This window comes from Palaemon carinicauda, chromosome 6 (assembly GCF_036898095.1).
Source record: "Palaemon carinicauda isolate YSFRI2023 chromosome 6, ASM3689809v2, whole genome shotgun sequence".
In the NCBI taxonomy this organism is placed as follows: domain Eukaryota; kingdom Metazoa; phylum Arthropoda; class Malacostraca; order Decapoda; family Palaemonidae; genus Palaemon; species Palaemon carinicauda.
In genome coordinates this window covers 140,684,122-140,708,399 of record NC_090730.1, presented here as the reverse complement: position 1 = coordinate 140,708,399, position 24,278 = coordinate 140,684,122, and the positions used below count along the sequence as shown (strand labels likewise).

General features: G+C 41.9%; 1 protein-coding gene across 2 annotated transcripts in view; it reads right to left on the bottom strand.

Moving 5' to 3' along the window:
- Positions 1-24,278, bottom strand: part of l(3)87Df (lethal (3) 87Df) — a 101,336-nt gene that overhangs the window by 72,841 nt on the left and 4,217 nt on the right. For both annotated transcript variants that reach the window (XM_068375460.1, XM_068375459.1), the window contains exons 2-3: positions 23,447-23,627; positions 9,723-9,892 (exon numbers count right to left, since the gene is read on the bottom strand). In XM_068375460.1, coding sequence (XP_068231561.1) covers positions 9,723-9,892; positions 23,447-23,467 — 191 coding nt within the window. In that variant the 5' untranslated portion in view covers positions 23,468-23,627. The remainder of the gene's footprint in view (positions 1-9,722; positions 9,893-23,446; positions 23,628-24,278) is intronic.

The window sequence follows — 24,278 nt, the reverse complement described above, 5'->3', positions numbered from 1 at the left end:
CATTCATTCCTATTTCTAGCACGCTCTCTTGCCTCTCTCACATCTATCCTCCTATCACCAAGAGCTTCCTTCACTCTATCCATCCACCCAAACCTTGGTCTTTCTCTTGTACTTCTCCCATCAACCCTTGCATTCATCACCTTCTTTAGCAGACAGCCATTTTCCATTCTCTCAACATGACCAAACCATCTCAACACATTCTTCTCCACTCTAGTTGCTAACTCATTTCTTACACCCGTTCTCACCCTCACTACTTTGTTCCTAACCCTATCTAAAAATACAGTAACAAAAAAGTGGAACCTTACCTATGGAGTGAGGCGATGTCTGAGAGCAAAGTGCGGGGTGGTAGAGGAGGATGACAAATGGTGGAAAACTTTAACAAGTGGTAGAAAACGTAAACATGGTATTTTTATTATGATATAAATTTTTAAATATACTTACCTGGTAGTTACATATATATACAGTAGCTTAAATCTCGCGTTTCGATGCGGCACGACAGAAAATTCAAATTCGTGCCGATCGCCGCCATGACAGTAGGTGGTCATACATGAGCGCCATCACTCGTAGGTTATCAGAACCATTCCCAACATTCTTCAGAAATTCCATGTCTCTGTTTTCAGAGGGGAGGAAGGAGGGCCCTTTTATATGTAACTGCCAGGTAAGTATATTTAAAAATCTATTTTATAATAAAAATACCATTTTTAAATATGTAACTTCCCTGGTAGTTACATATATATAGCTGATTCACACCATTGGTGGTGGGTTGAAAACCTCATCCCATTGGGAATTCGTATAATTATTAATAACTACAAATACTAGTCCTAACAATCTGGTTCTAACCTGATAAGGAAGCTGGCCTCACAATGATACTGCCTCATTTTGCCTGCATTCCTTAAGAGACTCAGCGATCCACTCAGGGGGCTGAAAAGTCTCTTGGGGCTGCCACAAGGTCCTCGACCTTAGCGTGTCTAGACCACCATCTTTGCAAACCTGGCATAGCCAAGGATACTGATTCTGGCGTTACAACCTGATAAGGAAGCTGGCTTTACAATGATACTGCCTCATTTCACCTGCGTTCCTTAAGAGACTCAGCGATCCACTCAGGGAGCCAAAAAGTCTCTTGGGGCCGCCACAAGGTCCTCGACCCTAGAGTGGCTAGACCACCACCCTTGCAAACCTGGCATAGCCAAGGATACTGATTCTGACCACCTACTCCACATTAAAACTAATTTGATTTGCATCCCAGATTGACGGAAGGCTGCGACAACGTTCACAGACAATCTGTGAACACATTAAAACTAACTTGACTTGCATCCCAGACTGACGGAAGGCTGCGACAACCTCACAGACAACCTGTGAACACAAGTACAAGAGAAAAGGCAAGGGTATATATTAAGTTATCGGGAAGACGCAGTAGACCCTTCTCTAACTACGAAGCCAGAGGTAACGTACGGACCCAGGGAACAGCAATCCTTATACTGGGTCAGGACATTTTTAAGATAGCAGTCTGTGAAGATTGATTTCCTTTGTCAGAAAGTAGGCTCCAAAATTGACTTCATTTTATTGTGTTTGTAAGCCATAGAAATTGCTACAGCTCTAACCTCGTGTGGTTTTACCTTAAGGATAGGGAAAACTTCTTACTGACAATCCTGGAGAGTTTCCCTTATTAAATCCTTAATGAAAAAAGCCAGGGTATTCTTTGATAAGGGCAAAGAGGGCTTTTTAACTGAGCATCAGAGGCTGTCTGTCTCGTCTTTGAAAAGAAAGCCTAGCTGAAGGGAGCAAATTGCATTGTCTCCATTAAACCCCATCTTCTTGCTGATGGCTTTTAACTCTCCTAATCTTTTGACTGTAGCCAATGAAATTAAGAAAAGTGTCTTCTTGGTCAGATACTTCCAAGATGCCTTGTCCAACTGTACAAACCTACTTGAGGTTAAAAAGGCCAAGACTATATCTAGGTTCCACGAGGAGGTTGGATTGTCCTTACTCTTAGTCATCTCAAAAGATCTAATGAGATCTCAGAGATCATTGTTACCTGACACGCCAATGTGTCGGTTATGAAAGACGGAGGTTAGTATGCCGCGGTAACCCTTGATGAAAGGCACAGCTAGCTTCTATTTTGTACGCAGATACAACAGAAAAACTCTGCTATATTGGCTATAGAGGTATTGGTAGAGGAAAGTCTATTATTCCTGTACCACACTCTAAATATGTCCCATTCGGACTAGTAAACCCTAATAGTTGGTAATGATCTGGGGGTATCTACCAGCCACTCCATCATCGCAACCCAATGTCTCATGGGCCAAAAAAGGAGCTATCATGGTCATGCGGACGTTGGGCGAATCCCTGAATCTTTTCAGGACCCTGTCCAGGATCTTGAATGGAGGAAAAGTGTACACGTTTAGACCTTCCCAGTTCCGAAGAAAAGCGTCCACTGCGACTGCTTCCTGGTCTGGTACTGAAGAGAAAAATACCGGCAACCTCTCTGTCATTTGTGAGGCGAAGAGGTCTATAGAGTGTTGACCCCCCAACATCCAAAGGTTGGTGCACACCTCGTGATGTAGAGTCCATTCTGCAGTAAGAACTTGCCTACTTCTGCTGAGAAGATCCATCCTGATGCTTTTCTCTCCTTCTAAGAAGTGAGTAATCAGGGCTTGGTGAATGGCCACTAGCTCTTTGATATTTATGCGTCATTTCCTCTGAGACTCTATCCACAGATCCCTGTCGAGAATCGTATTCGTCAAACAGAGACGACATCGACCTCTCTAGTTTAGACAGACCAGACATTTGAAGCGCGCCGTGTGCGCGAACTAAACCGTGTGCTGATTGCTGCGAGGGATCGTCAACCGTAGCCGGGTGACCACCAAGGGAAAGTCCTAGCGACATTTCCGGAGTGCCTTGAGCGCAATCTGAACCGATTATCATCCTCAGAAAAATGAAATTCTGTGAGGGTGTTAGTTAAAATTTGGCCAGGTTACCATCAGACCTAACTGTTGCGTTAAGGGCATTATCCTTTGAAGAGCCTCCAGACACTTTACTTGTGGTTCTGCTCTGAGTGGTCAGTCGTCCAGGTACAAAGAAAATTCTTACTCCCTTTATGTGAAGCCAGGGAGTCACGTTGGACATCATCCGGGTAAAAAACGTACTTGTACAATGGACTGACGTCCAGAACAGGTTTTCATCCCACCCCCTCCCCCCAGGGAGCTTTTCGGAACTAGGAAAAGTATGTTGTAAAAACCCCTCCGAGGAGATGCCCTCTACATTTCTATGACTGATTTCGACAGAATAAGGCTCAATTGTTCTTAAAGAGCTGCTGCTTTGTTTCCTGAGTGGACTGTTGTCAACTCTAAGGGTATCGATGACATGGCAGGCATAACACGTCTCACTTTTTGATTCGGTTTGTTGTCTTGAGAATCTGCGAGCTTGACCTCCAGTCGCAATCCTCTGAGTTCCCCTTGAAGGGGCTCTCCCACGAAAGAGCTGACGAGTGGGAAGAGCCTCCTTTTCTATCCTTGCTAAAAAGCTAGTTGGAAGGACCTATTTAGCAGTCCTAGAGAAAAAATCTTGCGCAGCCTGTTAATCTCCAAATAAGGGACAAACCTAAAGATAAAAAGGAACAACACATAGTCCTCTTTTTAAGAACTCCTGCCGTGAAAAGGGGCGGAAAGTTCGATGGGGCCATCCCTCTCGGGCTTATCCAGACAGGCAATCAGATGCATCTGAGCCTCGTTCTTAGGGTCTGTGGCTTCAGCGAGAGTTCCAAGAGTCCAGTCTGTAAGGCTGAAGACCTCTATTGACTAAAAGTTTCCTTCAGCCGATGGTCCATTTCAGAATTGGACCACATAAACTTCAACTTGCTCATGGTTGACCTGAGTGAGGAGTCAGCAAGTCTGGAGAAGTCTCCTTGGGAGGAGGCAGGAACTCCCAAACCAAGAACTTCCCCCAGACAAATACCACAAACTAGATCTGGAAGCCAGTCGAGTCTGAGGAAAAGAAAAAGGAGGTATTTCCTAAATCCTTTCTCTTGGACGTCCATTGGTTGAGAGTTGAGAAAACTCTCTTAACCGATCTAGCCAGGACCATATTCTTGAAGGAGGATGTTTTCGGGGTCTGTCCTTTAAAAACTGAGAGGGCGGGCTGTGGCGAATAGGTTGAGAAAAAAATCTTCTGGATACAGAGATGTTAACACTGTCAGTTTTTTTTTTTTTTCTTTTTTTTTAAATCAGCTGTCTGTAATGAATCCTGAAATTCATCTTCTAATTCGGCTAATGGAACATCGATTCCCTGATTCAAATGAGTAGGAGACAAAACCATGTCATCCTGTCGGTTATTGTCTTCCAAAAATAATTCATCTTGTCCTGAAGAAATCTCGTGAAGGATATCGTCCAGTTGCGAAGAAGCATCCCGTTTATGTACTGTAAGCCTCGAGGGAGAGACAGGTTCCAGTGCTTCCAGCATAAGATCATCATGCTGTAAGGAAGCATCAATATCTGTAAACCCATGCGAGGGAAAATCTTGATCGCTTGTGTCCAACATGCGTTTAGCATGTTGTATGTCAACAGAGTGACGCGAGGGAGCGTTAGTTGCACGTTCAAAAATCGTGAAGGAGAGATAAAAAACTTGTCTATCCTGTTGCGAGGATAAGTCCCGACTATATGAGTCCATCATGGGTCCAGATTGAGACTGTTGTATGTTTCCATGAGAGGTGAGGTATCAGACTAATGCATGCGTCCCGAATGCCGTGAGTCTGCCGCGAGCCATGAGGAAGCGTTAGTATCGCATCCAGTCAATCGCAAAGAAGAGAACTGTTTGTCTATAGTGACGTGGGACAAAACCTGAATGCATGCGTCCAGCATATGTTCAGACTGCCGCATGTGTCTACTTTGCCGTGAGTTTCCAGACTGCTGCATGCCTTCCGAATGCCGTGAGTCTGCCGCGAGCCGTGAGGGAGCGTCAGTATCGCGTCCGGTCAGTGGCAGAAAAGAGGCAACTGTTTATCTAACATGACATGGGGACAAAACCTGACTGCCTGCGTCCAGCATATGTCCAGGCTGACACATGCGTCCAGGTTACCGTTAGCTTTCAGACTGATCAGATTGCCGTGACCTGTCCGCGTGTAGCATGCGTCCCGCATGAGCGGTAGTTGCACGTCCCGTAGAACGCGATGGTGAGACAACTGCTTGACTATCTTGTTGAATGGACAAATTTTGACTATCAGCATCCAGCATACAACCAGACTGGCGTCTGCGTCCAGAATGCCGTGAGGTAGAGACCAGACTGACGCATGCGTCCGCCCTAACGCTTGCCGCAACGCGAGCTGATCGCTGCGAGGGAGCGTTGCTGAGTATCGGAGAACTACTCTGCCCGATACTATCGGAAGACCGTTTTCTTGGTCTATTGCTGTCTTTAGATTCTTTTAGGTGTAATTTTTCTGCCCGAGAATCGTAAGTGTCAAACAGAGACGAAATAGACCTCTTTAATTAAGCCAAATCAGATACATGATGAGCGCCGTGTGCGCTAACTGAACTATGTACTGATCGCTGAGAGGTATCGTCAACTGTCGATACTTCTAGTGCGCCTTGTGCGCGATCTGAATCGTGTATCGATCGTTGTGAGAGATTGTCAACAGTATTAGCGTCTGCGTCCAGGTGGTTACCAGGGGAAAGACCCTTGACATTTCCCAATCTGGGGGAAGGGAAGGAGCATGTATTGACGTAAACTGAGCACCTTCTTCATCCGACGGACTATGTGTCTTACATAATTGTTTTGGTGCTGACACATCGTCTTCGTCCGAAAGGAACACCTCCGGCGAACACCAGTCACTGTAGGAGGGTTTACTAGGAGACATACGTCTCTTGAGTGGTTGGCCCCAACCAGATCAAGGTCTGACATATCATTTGGCCTTTTGACATTCCTTCTCCCAGGGGTTGGGGAGCATGGAAGAGGTCCAGGGCTGGGATTATGATGGACATGAACGGACGCATCCTATTAACCTTGCCTTTCCTGTGGCGAGGGGGAGAGATCTGGGGATCGTCAACATGATCGCTCGAGGGGACGTCCGTTGGCTAATCAAGGTCTGACATATCCTTTGGCCTTTTGACATTCCTTCTCCCAAGGGTTGGGGAGCATGGAAGAGGTCCCGGGCTGGGATTATGATGGACAGGAATGGACGCACCCTCCACTGCATTGACATTGAACACTAGCACTTTTAATTATTTCACATTAGATTTTAATAGACCTTTCCTTTGCAAGAGATTATACTCTTTCGTCAAGGGCTAGAAAGAAAATACAATAGAATATATGATTAATATTAGTATTCTCAAAATCGAAATATAAAATAACGATACAAGTAATTGAGAGAACAAAAAACAATTGTGAAGAGTATTACGTATCGTAGATTGACTGCAATGAGTCATTATATGTGCCATTGAACACTAGCACTTTAATCTATTTCACATTAGATCACAATAGACCTGCCCGTTGCGAGAGATTATCCTCTTTAGCCAAGGGCCAGAATGAAAATACAATAGGATATATGAATAATATTAGTATTCTCAAAAGCAAAGTTTAATATACTACAAGCGTAAAATGACTGTACGCTCGAGAAAATTGACTAAGGGAAAAATACTAATACGACAAATATATACTTGAAAATAATATATTTCCCTACATTATAAACATACTTATGCTTAGTAAACTAATATTTTAAAAAAATTTTTGCAAGAAAATAATTCACATAATGCAAGTCATACTAAACAGATTACGTCACAGGATTGTGACGTCATCACAATGGCAGACTGAATTCCTTCGAGGTAATCACATTCCGCTCTGCTAAGAGTTACGTCACAAAATAGTGACATCACAATGTTTATTGAAGAAAATGTCTTCCTTCCATTATAACTCTAAGAGTTGTTCGTTAATAAAGTAGGGGGAAAAAATCTTTGATCCCTCAATGTACGAACATGGAACGAAAACAAATACATACATGCTCCCTGCTAATTACAGTGCGGGAAGTAAGAGCAGCTCGAAAACTGGTCTACACCAACACCCAAAGTTAAACAACAGAAGAGCCATTACTGGGTCTGGATATATTTGCTTGAAAATCAAGTTCAATTAAACTGTCTAAGTTGGACAAGCAAAAAACTATCCTATACAATATCTTCGATAGTTGAAAGGCAGCGAAAGCTATTAACAATAATCAGACAAAAGGTACTTCACCAAATTGTAGAATAAATAATATATCCACGAAACGAATTCCCGAGGTATTGACTCGATCAACGACAGAGAATTTCTGAAGAATGTTGGGAATGGTTCTGATAACCTACGAGTGATGGCGCTCATGTATGACCACCTACTGTCATGGCGGCGATCGCCACGAATTTGAATTTTCTGTCGTGCCGCGTCGAAACGTGAGATTTAGTCTATATATATGTAACTACCAGGGGAGTTACATATTTAAAAACTTAACTTTACAAAACAGACTTATAAATGACAGAAAATCTTAACATTTAATTTTAAGAAACACATTTACAAATTACAGGAAATATTAACACTCAACTTTACAATTAATTTGAAATAAAATTTCTTTTTTTTTTTTTTTGCCTTTTTATAATTTTTCTTTTTTTACTTTATGTTTTAGACTTTCTAAATTTAATTACACAACGTATTGACTTCATCAATGCCACTTTTCTTTCGTTTTTTATCTGACGCTTGGTCTGCTTATACCGAAAGCCCCTTTTTAAAATAATCGTCCAAAGAAGCTAGTTTCTGCCTGATTCTTAAAATTTTCCTGAAATGGCTCAGGCAAACGTCATTACAGTACTCAAGCGCACTACCTGTGAGAATATTTTCTGGGTGTCTCTTTTCTACGAGAGCCACCATTTTAAAGTACCCATCTAAATCCTCCTTAATCCTCCTCAAAACCTGCTGCCAAGCTTGATCGATGATTTTGAGGCATATGACAATATCAAAATGCTCCTTCCAAAATTGACGAAGGGTGAGGTTTGTGCTCTCAATGATTTCGAAAAATCTCTCGAAGAGATCTTTCATGTCAAGTTTCATAAAATTTGAAATCACTTGCTGGTCCATGGGCTGGAGAAGAGGGGTGGTGTTCGATGGAAGAAAGAGAACCTTGATGAAGGAATACTGTAATAAGATATCTTCCTCAAGGGCAGGGGCATTGTCCAGCACCAGCAGGCATTTTATAGGGAGACGCTTCTCTTTCAAATACTTTTTCACAATCGGGCCAAAACAAACACTTGCCCACTCGGTGAACAATTGTCTTGTTACCCAGGCTTTTCCATTAGCCCTCCACAATACGTGAAGATTTTCCTTAATGACTTTGTGGGTCTTGAAGGCTCAAGGAGTATCGGAGTATCGGAGGTTTCACCTTGCAATCCCCACTAACATTTGCACAGGGTGCAAAGATTAGCCTGTCCTTCATAGGCTTATGCCCGGGTAGCCTCTTTTCTTCTGCCATGATGTATGTTCGACGAGGCATTTTTTCTGAAAAAAAACCCAGTCTCGTTGCAATTGAAGACTTGGACAGTCAACTCGTTAAAAGTCTTAACAAAGGCTTCGGCCGGTTTCGTGTCCGAGCTTGCAACCTCCCCATGATGCATCACCAAATGAATGCCTGAGCACTCTTAAATATTTCAAAAAACCCACGAAAAGCCTTGAACTCTGGGAGTGCCTGCTTCAATGATCCTTCTCCTGCGTCGGCTTCGGCCTAGGCATATATGTGATCACCGAAAATGGCGCTAGCTTTCTGGCAGATTATCACTTCGGTGATTGTGTCTTCAGCCATATCTTTGTCCTTTATCCAAACATGCAGTAGTCTCTCCATCTCATCCTGGACCTAGCTCCTCTTACTGGAGAAAAGTCACGCCCTTAGAAGGTGTTGCTGCTTTGATAGCTTCCTTCTGCTTCAGGATCATTCCTATTGTATATGGATTTCGCCCATATTCCTTCGCGATCACACTTAACCGCATGCCAGCCTCCTATCTCTTGCGTATTTCTATCTTCATTTCCATGGAAAGCATCATCCTCTTCTTTACCTGGACACCATTAACTTTTTTGAGATCAATGGCTAATAACGTAACGTAATATAACACACCATACAATACAATTGTTACAAAAGCGAAATCACAAACGCTAAGTCAATGCGTACAATACCGCTGCCGAAACAAGACAGGAACGCCAATGCGTAGATGAATGATGGGATACAGTACAGTAGATGCTGACTAATAGGAGAGCAGGATCTTATGGTGGTAACTATCATTTAAGTATGGAGATAACCAATGGAAGCACGGGAGGATGGTAGGAAGTTTACGGGCTGGCGGCGCGCGAATTTTAAAATCAGTCTCGGACACGGTCGGGCTTTCGCACCGTGCCTCCTTTTGTTGTCTGAAACATTTTTCGTGATGCGAGTCATAAAATTCTTCGCATCTCGTTTCGCAGAGTGAAAATTTCGTAAGCAGATTCTTTCGTGCCGAGAGGTTTGACTGTACAGTACATGACTCTATCATTTGGTTCTAGGCATTTTGCTATATTATGGAAGGATCAGACATGGAATAAGTTTCCCAACAATACTACAAAAAATTACCTCACACAGCATGATCTGTGAAAAATAAAGAACCTCAAAACCATTCTCCCACACCTGTTTTAATTGATAAGCATATAATTATATAAACAAATAAAACATAATTTTTTTATCCACTTACCAATATCCTAGGGTAACTGCAAAATACACCCCCATGCCAACATGTGAGGCTTTTTTTGGTTTGGATGTAAGCATGAAGTAAGCAATGCCTGTCCCAATCCCAGATGAAATGCTATATAAGAAAGTTTTTCTGAAGCATGGTATTTTGGACAAGTCTCGTCCAAGGAAATTCTGGAGAAAAAAGAACTATAATAAAATATATACATTTAAAAATTAAGTATTATTGCATCGGTCATTATTTAATACTTGAAAAATATCTACAAAAATCTCAAATTAAATAAAATTACTACTCAACAAATATCAATTTCATTACTTTATTGCGTAACAGTAATTTTAACATTTCATAAATACTAACTTATTCAGCTGAAAGCTGGGTTGTTTATTGCCATCAATCATTTACTGTGCTGTACTAGGAATATTCTTATTCACTAAATCACATGTCATTATTTTGCAACCCTTGATAATGTTACATTTTCAAGTAATAGATTGCAAAGAGTTGTTGTTGATGGACACCATAACGAGTATAGGAATATAAAATCTGGTGTTCTTGGGCCATTACTTTTCATACTATATACACATGACATGTGGTTTGGTTTAGAAAACAAGCTTGTCGCATATGAAGATGATGCTGCCCTCTTTGCATCAATTCCATCTCCTGAATGTAGATCTGGGGTTGCTGAATCATTTTTTTGGGTTCAGGCCATGTCATCCTGATGTAAGGTTCCTTTAAGTAGCTTCCGAGGGTATATTTGACTACAATGATATTCCCAGAGAATTTACCTTAAGGTCTCCAGAATTTTAACTCCTGGCGCGAATATCCTTAAATTTTCCTTTAAGGATATCGCATAATATTAGGGGACGTATATCCATGATGAGGCTCAATACTACACAGTACTCTAGAATTTTATTCCCACTGTGACCAAGTTGTGGAATGATCTTCCTAATCGGGTAGCTGAATCAGTAGAACTTCAAAAGTTCAAACTCGCAGCAAATATTTTCATGTTGAACAGGCTCACATGAGTCCTTTTATAGTTTATATATCAAATATCTGTTTTAATGTTGTTAATGTTTTTAAAATATTTTATTTTAATTTTCATTATTTATATCGTTTATTTATTTTCTTATTTCCTTTCCTAACTAGGCTATTTTTCACTGTTGCAGCCCTTGGGCTTATGGCATCTTGCTTTTCCAACTAGGGTTGTAGCTTAGCTAGTAATAATAATAATAATAATAAAGATCCATGACTGAACATTCCATACATTTATATACCCTATCATCCAAAGGTTTTGCAGTCTACTGTCTAGTAAACAAAGTGGCATACAATATTCTCATAATATATATGCTACTTAGACCTTCTAACTATATAATAACTAACAGCAGTCCATCAGAAAGGACGACAACATTTAAAGTATTTAAGTAGATAAGAAGTTGATAAGGATGGGGATCTATGTACTCGCCCTACACAATTATCAATGCAAGATTAAAGATTAAACATGGTACTTAAACTACAAGTCAGAAGGCAAGGGGTAACCTCAACTACTTAACAGATGGGTCAACTGCATGGGACTGACATAGAGTCACCAGAGTTCAAATGACATTAATTAACCACTTACCTCAATACTTGTTTATATTTTAGATAAGGAAACTGGGTTTGTGTGACTAAGAAGATACTCACTATATGATTGATGCATTAAAAATGTTATTTTTATAATAAAATAAATTTTTGAATATACTTACCCGGTGATTATATAAGCTGCAACTCTGTTGCTCGACAGAAAACTCTACGTTAAAAATCCGCCAGCGATCGCTATGCAGGTAGGGGGTGTACTTCAACAGCGCCATCTGTCGTGCAGGTACTCAGTACTCAATGTAAACAAAGAACTCAATTTTCTCCTCGGTCCACTGCGTCTCTATTGGGGAGGAAGGGAGGGTCCTTTAATATATAATCACCGGGTAAGTATATTCAAAAATTTATTTTATTATAAAAATAACATTTTTCAATATTTAACTTAGCCGGTGATTATATAAGCTGATTCACACCCAGGGGGGTGGGTAGAGACCAGCAATAAATGTTTACATTATTATGAGCTAAGGATTTTTTATTTCATTTTAGCAGTTATCAAAATAACAAACTTAAAATAAATAAGTACCTCGTAAGGAAGTCGACTTGAACAATTACTCTGCCTTTTTAAGTACGTCTTCCTTACGGAGCCTCGCGATCCTCTTAGGATGCTGAGCGACCCCTAGGAGCTGAAGTATCAAGGGTTGCAACCCATACAACAGGACCTCATCAAAACCTCTAATCTAGGCGCTTCTCAAGAAATGACTTTGACCACCCGCCAAATCAAGTAGGATGCGAAAGGCTTCTTAGCCTTCCGGACAACCCAAAAACAATAATAAAACATTTCAAGAGAAAGATTAAAAAGGTTATGGAATTAGGGAATTGTCGTGGTTGAGCCCTCACCCACTACTGCACTCGTTGCTACGAATGGTCCCAGAGTGTAGCAGTTCTCGTAAAGAGACTGGACATTCTTAAGATAAAAAGACGCGAACACTGACTTGCTTTTCCAATAGGTTGCGTCGATTATACTTTGCAGAGATCTATTTTGTTTAAAGGCCACGGAAGTTGCGACAGCTCTAACTTCGTGTGTCCTTACCTTCAGCAAAGCTTGGTCTTCCTCATTCAGATGGGAATGAGCTTCTCGTATTAACAGTCTGATAAAATAGGATAAAGCATTCTTTGACATAGGCAAAGATGGTTTCTTAACTGAACACCATAAAGCTTCAGACGGGCCTCGTAAAGGTTTAGTTCGTTTTAAATAGAACTTAAGAGCTCTTACAGGGCATAAGACTCTTTCTAGTTCATTTCCAACCATACGATAAGTTTGGAATATCGAACGATATTGGCCAAGGCCGAGAAGGCAGCTCGTTTTTGGCTAGAAAACCAAGTTGTAGAACATGTAGCCGTTTCGGATGAGAATCCGATGTTCTTGCTGAAGGCATGAATCTCACTGACTCTTTTAGCTGTGGCTAAGCATACCAGGAGAAGAGTCTTTAAGGTGAAATCTTTCAGGGAAGCTGATTGTGGCGGTTCGAACCTGTCTGACATAAGGAATCTTAGTACCACATCTAAATTCCAACCAGGTGTAACCAAACGACGCTCCTTCGTGGTCTCAAAAGACTTAAGGAGGTCCTGTAGATCTTTATTGTTGGAAAGATCTAAGCCTCTGTGACGGAAGACTGATGCCAACATGCTTCTGTAACCCTTGATAGTGGGAGCTGAAAGAGATCGTTCTTTCCTCAGATATAAGAGGAAGTCAGCTATTTGAGTTACAGAGGTACTGGTCGAGGATACGGATACTGACTTGCACCAGTTTCGGAAGATTTCCCACTTCGATTGGTAGACTCTAAGGGTGGATGTTCTCCTTGCTCTAGCAATCGCTCTGGCTGCCTCCTTCGAAAAGCCTCTAGCTCTCGAGAGTCTTTCGATAGTCTGAAGGCAGTCAGACGAAGAGCGTGGAGGCCTTGGTGTACCTTCTTTACGTGTGGCTGACGTAGAAGGTCCACCCTTAGGGGAAGTGTTCTGGGAACGTCTACTAGCCATCGAAGTACCTCGGTGAACCATTCTCTCGCGGGCCAGAGGGAAGCAACTAGCGTCAACCTTGTCCCTTCGTGAGAGGCGAACTTCTGCAGTACCTTGTTGACAATCTTGAACGGAAGGAATGTATATAGATCTAGATGTGACCAATCTAGGAGAAAGGCATCTATATGAACTGCTGCTGGGTCCGGGATTGGTGAGCAAAATATTGGGAGCCTCTTGGTCATCGAGGTTGCGAAGAGATCTATGGTTGGCTGGCCCCAGGTGGCCCAAAGTCTCTTGCATACATCCTTGTGGAGGGTCCATTCTGTTGGAATTATTTGTCCCTTCCGACTGAGACAATCTGCCATGACATTCAAGTTGCCTTGGATGAACCTCGTTACTAGTGATATGTCTAGACCTTTTGACCAGGTGAGGAGGTCCCTTGCGATCTCGTACAACGTCAGAGAGTAGGTCCCTCCTTGCTTGGAGATGTACGCCAAAGCCGTGGTGTTGTCCGAGTTCACCTCCACCACTTTGCCTTGAAGGAGAGACCTGAAGCTTTTCCAGGCCAGACGTACTGCCAGTAGCTCCTTGCAGTTGAAATGCATTGTCCTTTGACTCGAGTTCCATATTCCCGAGCATTCCCGACCGTCTAATGTCGCACCCCAGCCTACGTCCGATGCGTCCGAGAAGAGAACGTGGTTGGGAGTCTTAACAGTCAGGGGAAGACCCTCTCTTAGGTTGATATAGTCCTTTCACCAAGTCAGACAAGACTTTATCTTTTCGGAAACCGGGATCGAGACCGCTTCTAGCGTCTTGTCCTTTTTTCAGTGAAAAGCTAGATGGTATAGAAGAGGACGGAGGTGTAGTCTTCCTAGTGACACAAATTGATCCACGGATGACAGCGTCCCTACCAGACTCATCCACAGCCTGACTGAGCAGCGTTCCTTCTTCAGCATCTTCTGGATGGATAGCAGGGCTGGGGGCTGATCGTCTTGTTCAGCAAAGTCCTCATCAGAGGGTTCCTCATCCGAAACTGATGAGGAAACGGCAACGGAGTGGGCAACGTCTGACTCGCTGAATCCGGTCGCACTGGTGGATGCGTGACGGAGCCGGACGCAATATCATGGAACTGCTGCACAGTCTGTGAACTGTCAACAACCATGGGTGCGCGAGGAAGCACAGCGTCAACCCGAAACTGTCTAGACCGTCTGGGTTGTGCAGTCAACACCCTACCGGGTTGCTGAGGTTGACGCACTGCGTCACAACAAGTCACCTCTGCTGGTTGTTGAACGTCCTGAACGTCAACAACCACCTCCGAGCGTCGCTTAACGTCAACGTGCGGCTGGCAACCCACACTGGGTCGCATCGGTGGATGAACCACCTCAACTGGCAGACGCGAGTAGGTTACCTCAGCGTCAACAGGGCGCACAACCGACCGGTTGGAAGGTTGTTGGCCAGAAGGTTCTTCTCCGCATTTAAGTCCTCTATCAAGGACGCAAGCTTGGACTGCATGTCTTGCAGCAAAGCCCATTTAGGGTCTACGGGAGCAGGTGTGGCAACAGACGGGGTTAGCGACTGAGGCGGAACCGTTTACCATCCCTGAAAGCCTTGTTATGCGTGACATAATAGTACAGCAAAACTTCAAAGGCTCGACAACAGCTGAGAAGTTGACCTGTAAACAACTTGGAGCGTCTCCTGGCTAGGCGCCAGGGAGAGTCTACCAGAATTGAGAAGTCTATCTGGGCAGAGGCATGAACTCCCAAGCCGAGAACTTCTCTCGTGTCATATCAGACTCTCGCTCTATAAACCAGTTTAAAAGAAGGGAAAGCAAAGGCTGTATCCCCCAAACTCCTCCTGGTGAAAAACCAGTCGCCTAGCCAACGTAACACTCTCTAGGAGAGCGAGAGAGCACTAGCTTAAAAACAACGGCTTCGAAGTAGCTAGGCCTAGTGTAAGCTCTGACGTTTAGGCGAACGAGGAGCAGCAGTTACAAGATCCGGACGAAGATCCTTAAAAAAATCATCATGATTTAATTAAAGTCCATAGGAGGCTAAGCAGCTTAAGGCTCCTCTCCATCTGACAGAGTCCTCAAGGGAATATCAGTAGGAGGGAGAACAGCAACTTCCTCATCTACAGGAACCTTGTCCGATAAAAGCTGAGTCTCTCACTGGTGCATTAGTAGCGGACCAGAACGCAACGTCATGTAACTGCTTGACAGTCTGTGAACTGTCAACAACTGAACTGTCAACCACCACAGGTGCGTGAGGACGTACAGCGTCCACTCGAGACTGCTTTGACTGCCTAGACTGAGCAGTCAAAACAACTCTAGAATGCGGAGGTTGACGCACAGCGTCAAAACAAGTCAACTCCGATTGTTAGTGAACGTCTAGAACGTCAACAGGAGCATCAGCCAGTGGCCTAACGTCCAAATGCGGCTGAAAAACCACACGAGACCGCATCGAGTGTGGTTCTAAACAACCTGACTGACGTGACTAAGCTACGCCAACGTCAACAGTAAGCACAAAGGAACGTTAGGTTGGCTGAAAGCCAGGATATCGATGAGATAAACGGCTAGACTCAACGGACTAATCGGCAGAATAGTCTTCCATAAGGGAGGCAAGCATATACTGCATGTTTTGCCATACAACCCCTTAAGGATCAACGGAAATGGTTGTGGTAATAGACGAGGGTAACGTCTGTGACCGCAACACTTTGCCTACAAAAAAAGACTTTCGGAGTCTGTGTTACGCTTTTGTTAGGCGGCGAGCAGTTATCCGATGACTGCATAGGGTCAGAGCTGTCCTAATGGCTGTAACCAGGACGCTGGACCTGTCCTGAAAGGACTGACTTTCGCTTAAGGGCTTCAAAACCTTGTGACAGGTTTCTTATGCGAAAAGCCTACGGATGGCGAGGAGAAACAACGTCTCTCTCGTCTTATGGTAGGGGAGATCTTGGTAAGAAACACCCGATACCATAGAGGGAAAACGTCTGTTCGTTGGTCAAGGCCTCTCGAACCCATAAGTCTTTTGACATTACTTCTCCCCTGGGCTTGGGAGCTTGCAAGAGGTCCCGGACTAGGTGAACGACAGGCACGAACAGACGAACCCTCGGACGCAACACTGTAACACTTTGCGCCTCGGACGCAACACTGTAACACTTTGCGTATATCACTTTATCACTTCGATTTTCTGTTTTGCACTTATTTCTACCTGAAACACGCAATTCTACCCTTCATTAAAAGGTAGTAATTGCGAAATTAGTCGTATAATGCAAGCTCATAATACCAGCAAAAAACAGAAAACATATTTTAAGATAAAAAGAAAAATCAGTGGCTGGGAAAGAGACTAAACACTAGTTCATATAACTACGTTTTCAATCTCTCACCGCACATAGCCTGGGGACGAGAATAAAAACCTAAAAACGTTTTATCCTTCCTCCCCGTACAGAGACTAGGGACGAGAGTAACACGAGAACAACGTTACCCGCTTGAACGGAACGTTTTCTCTCCTCTCTCTCCCTCCGTCTCTATCTCTCTCTCTCTTTCTCTCTTGATTTCGCACCTAAGAGAAGAGCCCAATTATATATCGTCAAAAAAACATGTTATTTGACTAAAGGAAAAAACTGAAAGGTTTTTCAAATAAAAAGTTCCTTTAAATTAGAATTTAAAACATTAAAGCTAAGAAAGAATGAACAAAACGTCAGAATCGATTTACTCTTACTGCAAAGTGTAACCGTGATACACTCTCTCTCTATCGTAACGATAGAGCGCATGTTGAACGTCCTGAACGTCAACAACTGCGTAGCATAAAAAACTAAACGTTAGTTCATCTTTGAAAACAGTACGAAGACTATCAAAGAAATTCTTTCATAAAATATTACATTTAAAAAGTTTTAAATCCTTTAAAAGCTAAAGACGATATAAAGGGCTCAATGTTGATTAACTTCGGTTTCCTACTCTCAGGAAAGGTCTATATAAACAAAGCATTAAAATTTATTTTATATGTTTATAAAAAATGGAAAGTCAATCGAAGAGGCCTAATAAAGGCGGAGAGTTATAAAATATATAGAGGAAAATCTATAACGTGATAATATAATTACTAAAAGCCTAAACACACTTCCGTCTAAGGGAAGGGTCGGCCATTTAAAAGTGAAAGAAAGTCCATACTCTCTTTGTCACCATAATTAAATCTATCCAAAACGAGTTCAAGTTTTGAGATGAAGATAAAACACCTGCATAACGAAAGCTCAAAACTAGAATAGTGTACTTCACCAATTGTTGTGAAAACAAATCCAGTTAGCAACAGCGAATTAGTAGGTCTTGCCGGTAGCCCGACAGAGAGAAAATTGAGTTCTTTGTTTACATTGAGTACTGAGTACCTGCACGACAGATGGCGCTGTTGAAGTACACCCCCTACCTGCATAGCGATCGCTGGCGGATTTTTAACGTAGAGTTTTCTGTCGAGCAACAGAGTTGCAGCTTATATAATCACCGGCTAAGTTAAATATTGAAAAAAACCTTTTTCATTCAAACCCCACCAAAAATGACTGAATTTCTATTCAAGTAATAGGCCAAGATTTACAAATCCACATGCCAGAAGGACCTAGGAGAAAGCTTGAGGACTAAGATGCATACGGAACCAATGGAGTGGTAGCTGAAAGGTTTGTTCATAAGGTCAAACCAATAGTTTGAAAAAATTACAAATTTGGAGATAATTTGTATTTTTCCCTAACTAATACAAACCTAGAGTTATTTATTTGGATTATCTTTTGGCAAAGCTGGAAGATAGCCAATAGACTTGCAGTGCGAGGTGGCAACCCTGCCAAACCACTTGAGCCCCCTCTATATATACTCTCACAGTTGTGAGGTATGTCACTTTTGATTGCAGGCAGGACTTCTGGGGGACAGGTGATGGCAGGCCAATTTGTACATATAACTACTGGTTTGTATTAGTTTGGGAAAAATACAAATAATCTCCAAATTTGTCATTTGTTCCCATACTAACAAACCTTCCATTATTTATGTGGATGACTCACTCTTAGGTGGGTGGAAGTCCTAAGTCTGGCATGGACATTGACCCTGTTTTACCTAGTACAGTATATGACTGTGGTCTAGGGAAAACTTTTAACACCTCGCTAAAATATACAGTGAGTATAATAGCGGCCTATCCAATTAAGTGTAATGAGAGTTTGTTGTCTTGTATAAATACATTCGGAGTTTATATATAGGAAAAAACAAGACATTTCCCATTGCTTACCTCGCAGGAAGCAATGAGGACGTGGACAGTATATACTAGGCTACACAAGGGAAGTGATAATTACCTGCAGAAGTTGAAGCCAGCTTGCAGAGGGACCCATGGTGCTGTACCCCAGGGGAGGGGAATATAAAGAAAGGAAAAGCCAGACTTACTCTCATTCATCCCAGTTTTAACCCGGGTAACCAAAATTAACTACTACTTGTCCATCAAGGAGCCTGAGGTATTCTTAAAACCACTTGTTGAGCAGCCACCACAAGACCGATAGTGAGCATATCGAGTCTCATGTGGGTCACGTCTTTTAGGTATGCATGGGTTGTGAAAGTGGTTTGCCTCTTCCACACGCCCGCTTGTGGTACTTGCAACACAGAGACGTTGCATTTGAATTCCAAGGATGTACTAATTCACCTGACATCATGGGCTCTAGGTCGGTAGGCCAAGGTCTTACAGACGAGGGCCAATCCTATATAGGAGGCTAACTGGTTGATGGTAAAACCTTATCTCGCAAGACAAGGTTTGAAGGTTCAGCTTGTCTCACGAGGAGAGACTAAAATAAGAGACTTCTAACTGAAGAAACATGGCTATATTCCGGTGTTCCCCGTCTTCCTATGAGATCGGATGTTCCAATCATGAGGAAGAAGATAAAGGCTGCTTACAATTTCCTAGAGGAAGATGGAAGATACAAGATAGTATCCTTGTAGCCACGTCTGGACACTCTTTCCTTGGCGAAAAGACATGAGAGGATTATTTAAAGCTCGTGGGAGGGATTCTCTTATGAGAAAGGAATATATTTATTCCCAACCACTCCGGCCTAAGGAGGAGCTCTGGTAACGGGAAATTCCTCGTCTGACTTTATGAACAAGCCTGAGTTTCATGAAGAGTAGATAAAAGATATTTCCCCAAAAAGGAAGCAGATGAAGGTCGAATGTGTTTCCAAAGGTCCAAGGGCATAAGGGCCAACGGAGATTAGGAGAACACAGATTTTCAATATCCTCTGTTATTCCTGTGATGTCACCCGTCTAGGGCTGACCAAAATCATAGCAAGTAATTTGCTATGGCTGTCGATATGACACCACTGAATTTCGTTCTCAAAGAGGGAGAGAATGGCGGTAACCTCAAAAGGTTGTGTCTCCCGCTAGAGGGGGGAGAAAAAGAGATTCAAAGAATCTGCCTCCCTTATCACATCCGAGATCTGATTTGCTTCGAGAGACTGTAACTAGCGTAGTTCCTATTCAAGCAAACTCGGCTCGTGAGCAGCCCAGTAATAAACAGAACAACAGGGGAGAAGGTAGCAACCGAAGCAGCAACCTGGTTCCTGAGGCAATTTGTTCACAAGCCTTCCTGTAGTATGAACGAAGTGTACAAGAAAACACGTACATTCAAGGGAGATGAATTCCTGTGAGTGTGTCGGATTCAATGCATAAACCTGGCCACTCTGAAGCAGATCCCTCTGATTCCGCCGACGGCAAGAAAACATTTGTGAACCCAAGCAGCCCTGTTTGTGATACACAAACAAGAACCCAAAGAGCAAGGGCCACTGAGCCTTGCACTAGCGTATTATCCCCGTCGCAGAAGAAAGGTGTATTCTTAGGTTCCCAGAAAGAAAAAACCGTAATTCCATCAACTCTGCAGGGTCTAACAAAGTAGAGTAAGCTCAAGAGTGAGGAGAGACAATCTATGCCGTCTAGGAGAGAGTGCTTTCGTAATCAGCTCCCTCTTAGGAAGTGGCTGTCGAACTAGAGGCCAAGAATGGAGCAGGCTTATAGTAATCACTAGTCTCCGACTAGTAAACGTCAGGTAGCAAAATGGCCAACAAGAGAAAACGACGAGCTACCATTGTGTAGGACAACGAATGACTAGCTGTTGAACATAAAAACAGCAAAGGGTATTATAGATAAGCAACTGAAGATCATCTAGCCGTTGAAAAACAGCGATTTGTAGCTGACAAATCGGAGATCTGGAAAATCCAAGATCTACCGAATTAATTGGGATTGTTTCGCTTGAAACCATGAGTAAAATTTAACTCTATGAGTAAAATTGTGGCCAGGAAGTTGTTTACACACAAACAGATGAACAGGGGCAAAAACCTAACCTAACCTCTCCGACGTCACCAGAGGTTATAATTATTCCTAACACCTGCAAAGAGAAAGAAAACAAAGTAGGTTTACAGCCACATAAATAAATGTGGTTTATGGGAAAGCATGACTTGCTGGCACATCTTCACTCTACATGTCAAAAACATTAGCAGCATAACTCCCTGGGTTAGTGTGTAAGTCGAGTGGCCGGTTTACACCACGCTAACTCGCGGAGGGTCGTTAACACCTCGCGTTAAAGTTTATGGTTAGATTTCAGCTGCCCAGGAACAATATCTGTGTAGTAAAGAGCAAAGGGTTTATGTGTGTAGGAACAATTACACTTTGGCCTTGGAGGCCATCTTACAGCATATATTGAGACCAAAACATCTCTGTCGGCACCATTTCTGTCGGTACGGGGGCCACTTTATGGGTCTTCACAGTTGGTTTAGGCTTAGGGGAGAACCACCAAAGTCTCTGACATTGTGGGCACCACCATGACTTTCATCACTGGAATCACTTGGGACACTGACGCCAGAGGGAAGTAGTCTTAGTTACAAGCTCCTTCAACACTCAACAAAGTCATGAAGGGCCTACCTGAAAGACATAAAGAAGCCCAAGACTTTCCTGGTGAAAGCTTAGCTCTCTTTTTCCCCTTCAGATCATACGCCTGCCACTGCATAGGAGTCCGCAACCTACATTCAGCACATGAGGATGATTGCAAACAATCATGCCCATTACAATATGCACAGAGGGAGAGTGAGATCTACAGTTGGTTCACTCATAAACCAGTTCCACCCTTCCCTCCCCACAAAAATAACTATCCTGTTTCACTTCCATAACTACTAGTCCACAACCACATTCACTTCCAGCAATTGAAAAAGAAAACTATAAAGTTTAGTAAGGTACTGACAGTACTGTTGTGGAGATATAGTTAGGAAAAATACAATTTCTAGATTTAATATTTATTATCATTAGTTAGGTTGAAATGTATTTGTATAATGCATTATTCAATTTCATAAAATTTGTGTATTGTTTATTTTATCTCCAGTCCATCTCGTAAAAAAAATTCTTTTTATTACAGAGTGACGGTGCCCTGCACCCAGCAGGGATTATAGGCTAGATGGAGTTGTCGTCAAAAGAAAAGTTACTCAAAGCCTCTTTCGTTGTTATAACTTCTTCCTGTACACTGATGAGTGATTCAAGCACGCCCTACTATATTGTGATGTAATTGAACTTGAGAACAAAAAACATAATTACGCGTATACTGCTAATATAACAACAGTTTCCATAGATACTGTTTCACATAATTGTCCCCAGAAACAAGTGAACATAAAGTGGCACAGAAAAGTTTTCAGCGGCAGCCAAACTGTAATTGTTGTCAATGTCCAAACCCGGTTGACTGTTCATAAAGATAATGAACTACAGTGTTGCGGGGTTCTCCTTTAAGCTTGAAGTTTTTTTGTCATAAGCCTGGAACTTTCTCTGGATAATATCTACATTAAAGGGAAAGGCTCTGTCTTGATGTTAACAATTAGAAAATTTGCATCACAAACTAGATAGGGCACTATCCTGAAAAAAGGCTTTTATATATTATATCTTATTTTTTGTGTGCGACTTTGCAATCAAGAGGAGGGGCCTCAAAAAATTATTATAAGTGATCTCAACTCTTATCCATTTTCATGGATGTGGAATAACTCTGACATACTGTGTATCACCGAGGACTGTAAGCTTTTTTTTTTTTTTTTTTTTTTGTCTTTTTGATGTAGAGGTGAGAATGTCGAGTCAGGTCCTATGTATAACCTTAGTTTTATATTCCCTTTGATCTTGATGCAAGAAATCATTCAAATTACATATGAATTTAGCCAAGATATGTATACTACTTATACTTGAATATTTACTGCGTATTTTCTAGATTGAATCCTTAGAGGCTCTGTTTAGATATATGTAGGTTGCTGCTTCTGGTATTTGGAGACCTGTACTTTCTCCTCACTATTTTCTTTCTCTCAAAATAAATATTCTTTATATTTTTGTATGTAAACTGTTTTATTTACTACACCATAGTGCCCGCTTCTCAGCCACTAATATAGTTTTTTCTTTAGTATCATTGCTTTTTCCCCTTTTTTTGTTCCCTCTACTAATGTTTAGTACATACATAACCTGGAATCGGCTTGCCTTTGATTAATATTATGCAACTACAGTTATAGCTGGGTCCCCTTGCCCAGTATAAAAACCAAGGGGTGGTGCCCTGTGGCCAGTTTTCTTGACCTGTTACCAAGATTTTTGGGTATTCCACCACTTTACATTTTTGTGGAGTGAACATTGCTGTGGTCGGCATTCAGATATTAGGTAGTTTGCGTGCTACATCTGGCCACAGTCCACAAACCACTACACTGTACATACGTACTTGACAGCATTCAAATCAAAAGTGAAACTCTCCAGCTGGGAAAGGGGGTGGGGCTCCTCATCTGCACCCTTCACCAGCTGGGTAACTGCTCATTATGCAAGTTTTTAATGACCTCCTCCAGCTAGCGCTGAATCAATCTCCCTAAGTAAAGGATGAGGGTTTGTATGTCACATAGGAACAAACAAAGGGAAGATCTTCTGACAGGTGGAACAGGGCTTTGGACAACACTCACCATGTCATTAACTACCTCATTAACAAATTCAACAGCCGTTCCAGTTTGCTCTGAAAAAATCTCCCTAGCTAAAGAATGAAAGTTTTATATATGCATAGGAACAACTAAAACATGATAAAGTACAGTGCTGAATACTGTAACAATGGGTCAAATATTTCCCAAACTCTTATAGCACTTACTGAACTTTTTACTTCTTCCATAGCTTGACAATCCTTTGGTTTCAAATTCCAGCAGTTACCACCAGACAGTTTCCTCCGATAATATTGCTTTTATCAATGTAGTATTCAAATATATTGCTGTTATCAATGCAGTATATCTTTTTGAGAATATGATCCTCGTACCCACTCCTAACCTTTCATCCTAAAACATAAAAGAAATTTTATTGATTATATTCTAAAATCAAGGTATGACTCAAACTAAAGCAGTACAGTATGCTATCATTTCCATTAATGTTTATCATAATTCAAGCTTTTAAAACATAGATTTTGATACTGTCCACTTATTAAGATGATGATGCTGAAGAACAGTGTTTACAGTTTATATTACAGTGATGATAATCATTACACATAGCTCAGTAGTGTACAGCAATACCGGGAATTACTCCACCCTAAATATATTAGGGGAAATCTAACCGAGGCCCTTAGCGTCAATAGGCACACGATATAATGATGAAATGTATTAGTTTGACATTTATATATAATTTTTTCTTTACTTAAAATGGGTATGATCCTAAATAGCTTGTTCCAAAAGAGCTAGTACAGTTGAGCTAGTGCAACAAAATAACTAGTTTCATAAAAGCTAGTACCGAAATTGCTTGCGTGACAAAATAGCTAGTAGTACATTAGCGTGACAAAATAGCTAGTAGTACATTGTAGCTAGTATTAAAACAGCAGTTAGCCAATACAGCTAATTTCAAAAAACATGAAGTGTGGTTAAAGTGAGTACTGGGTTAGTTAGTAGAATGAAATACACTTTGCTGTTAGCCATTATAATTATTTTTTTCAGCAAAAG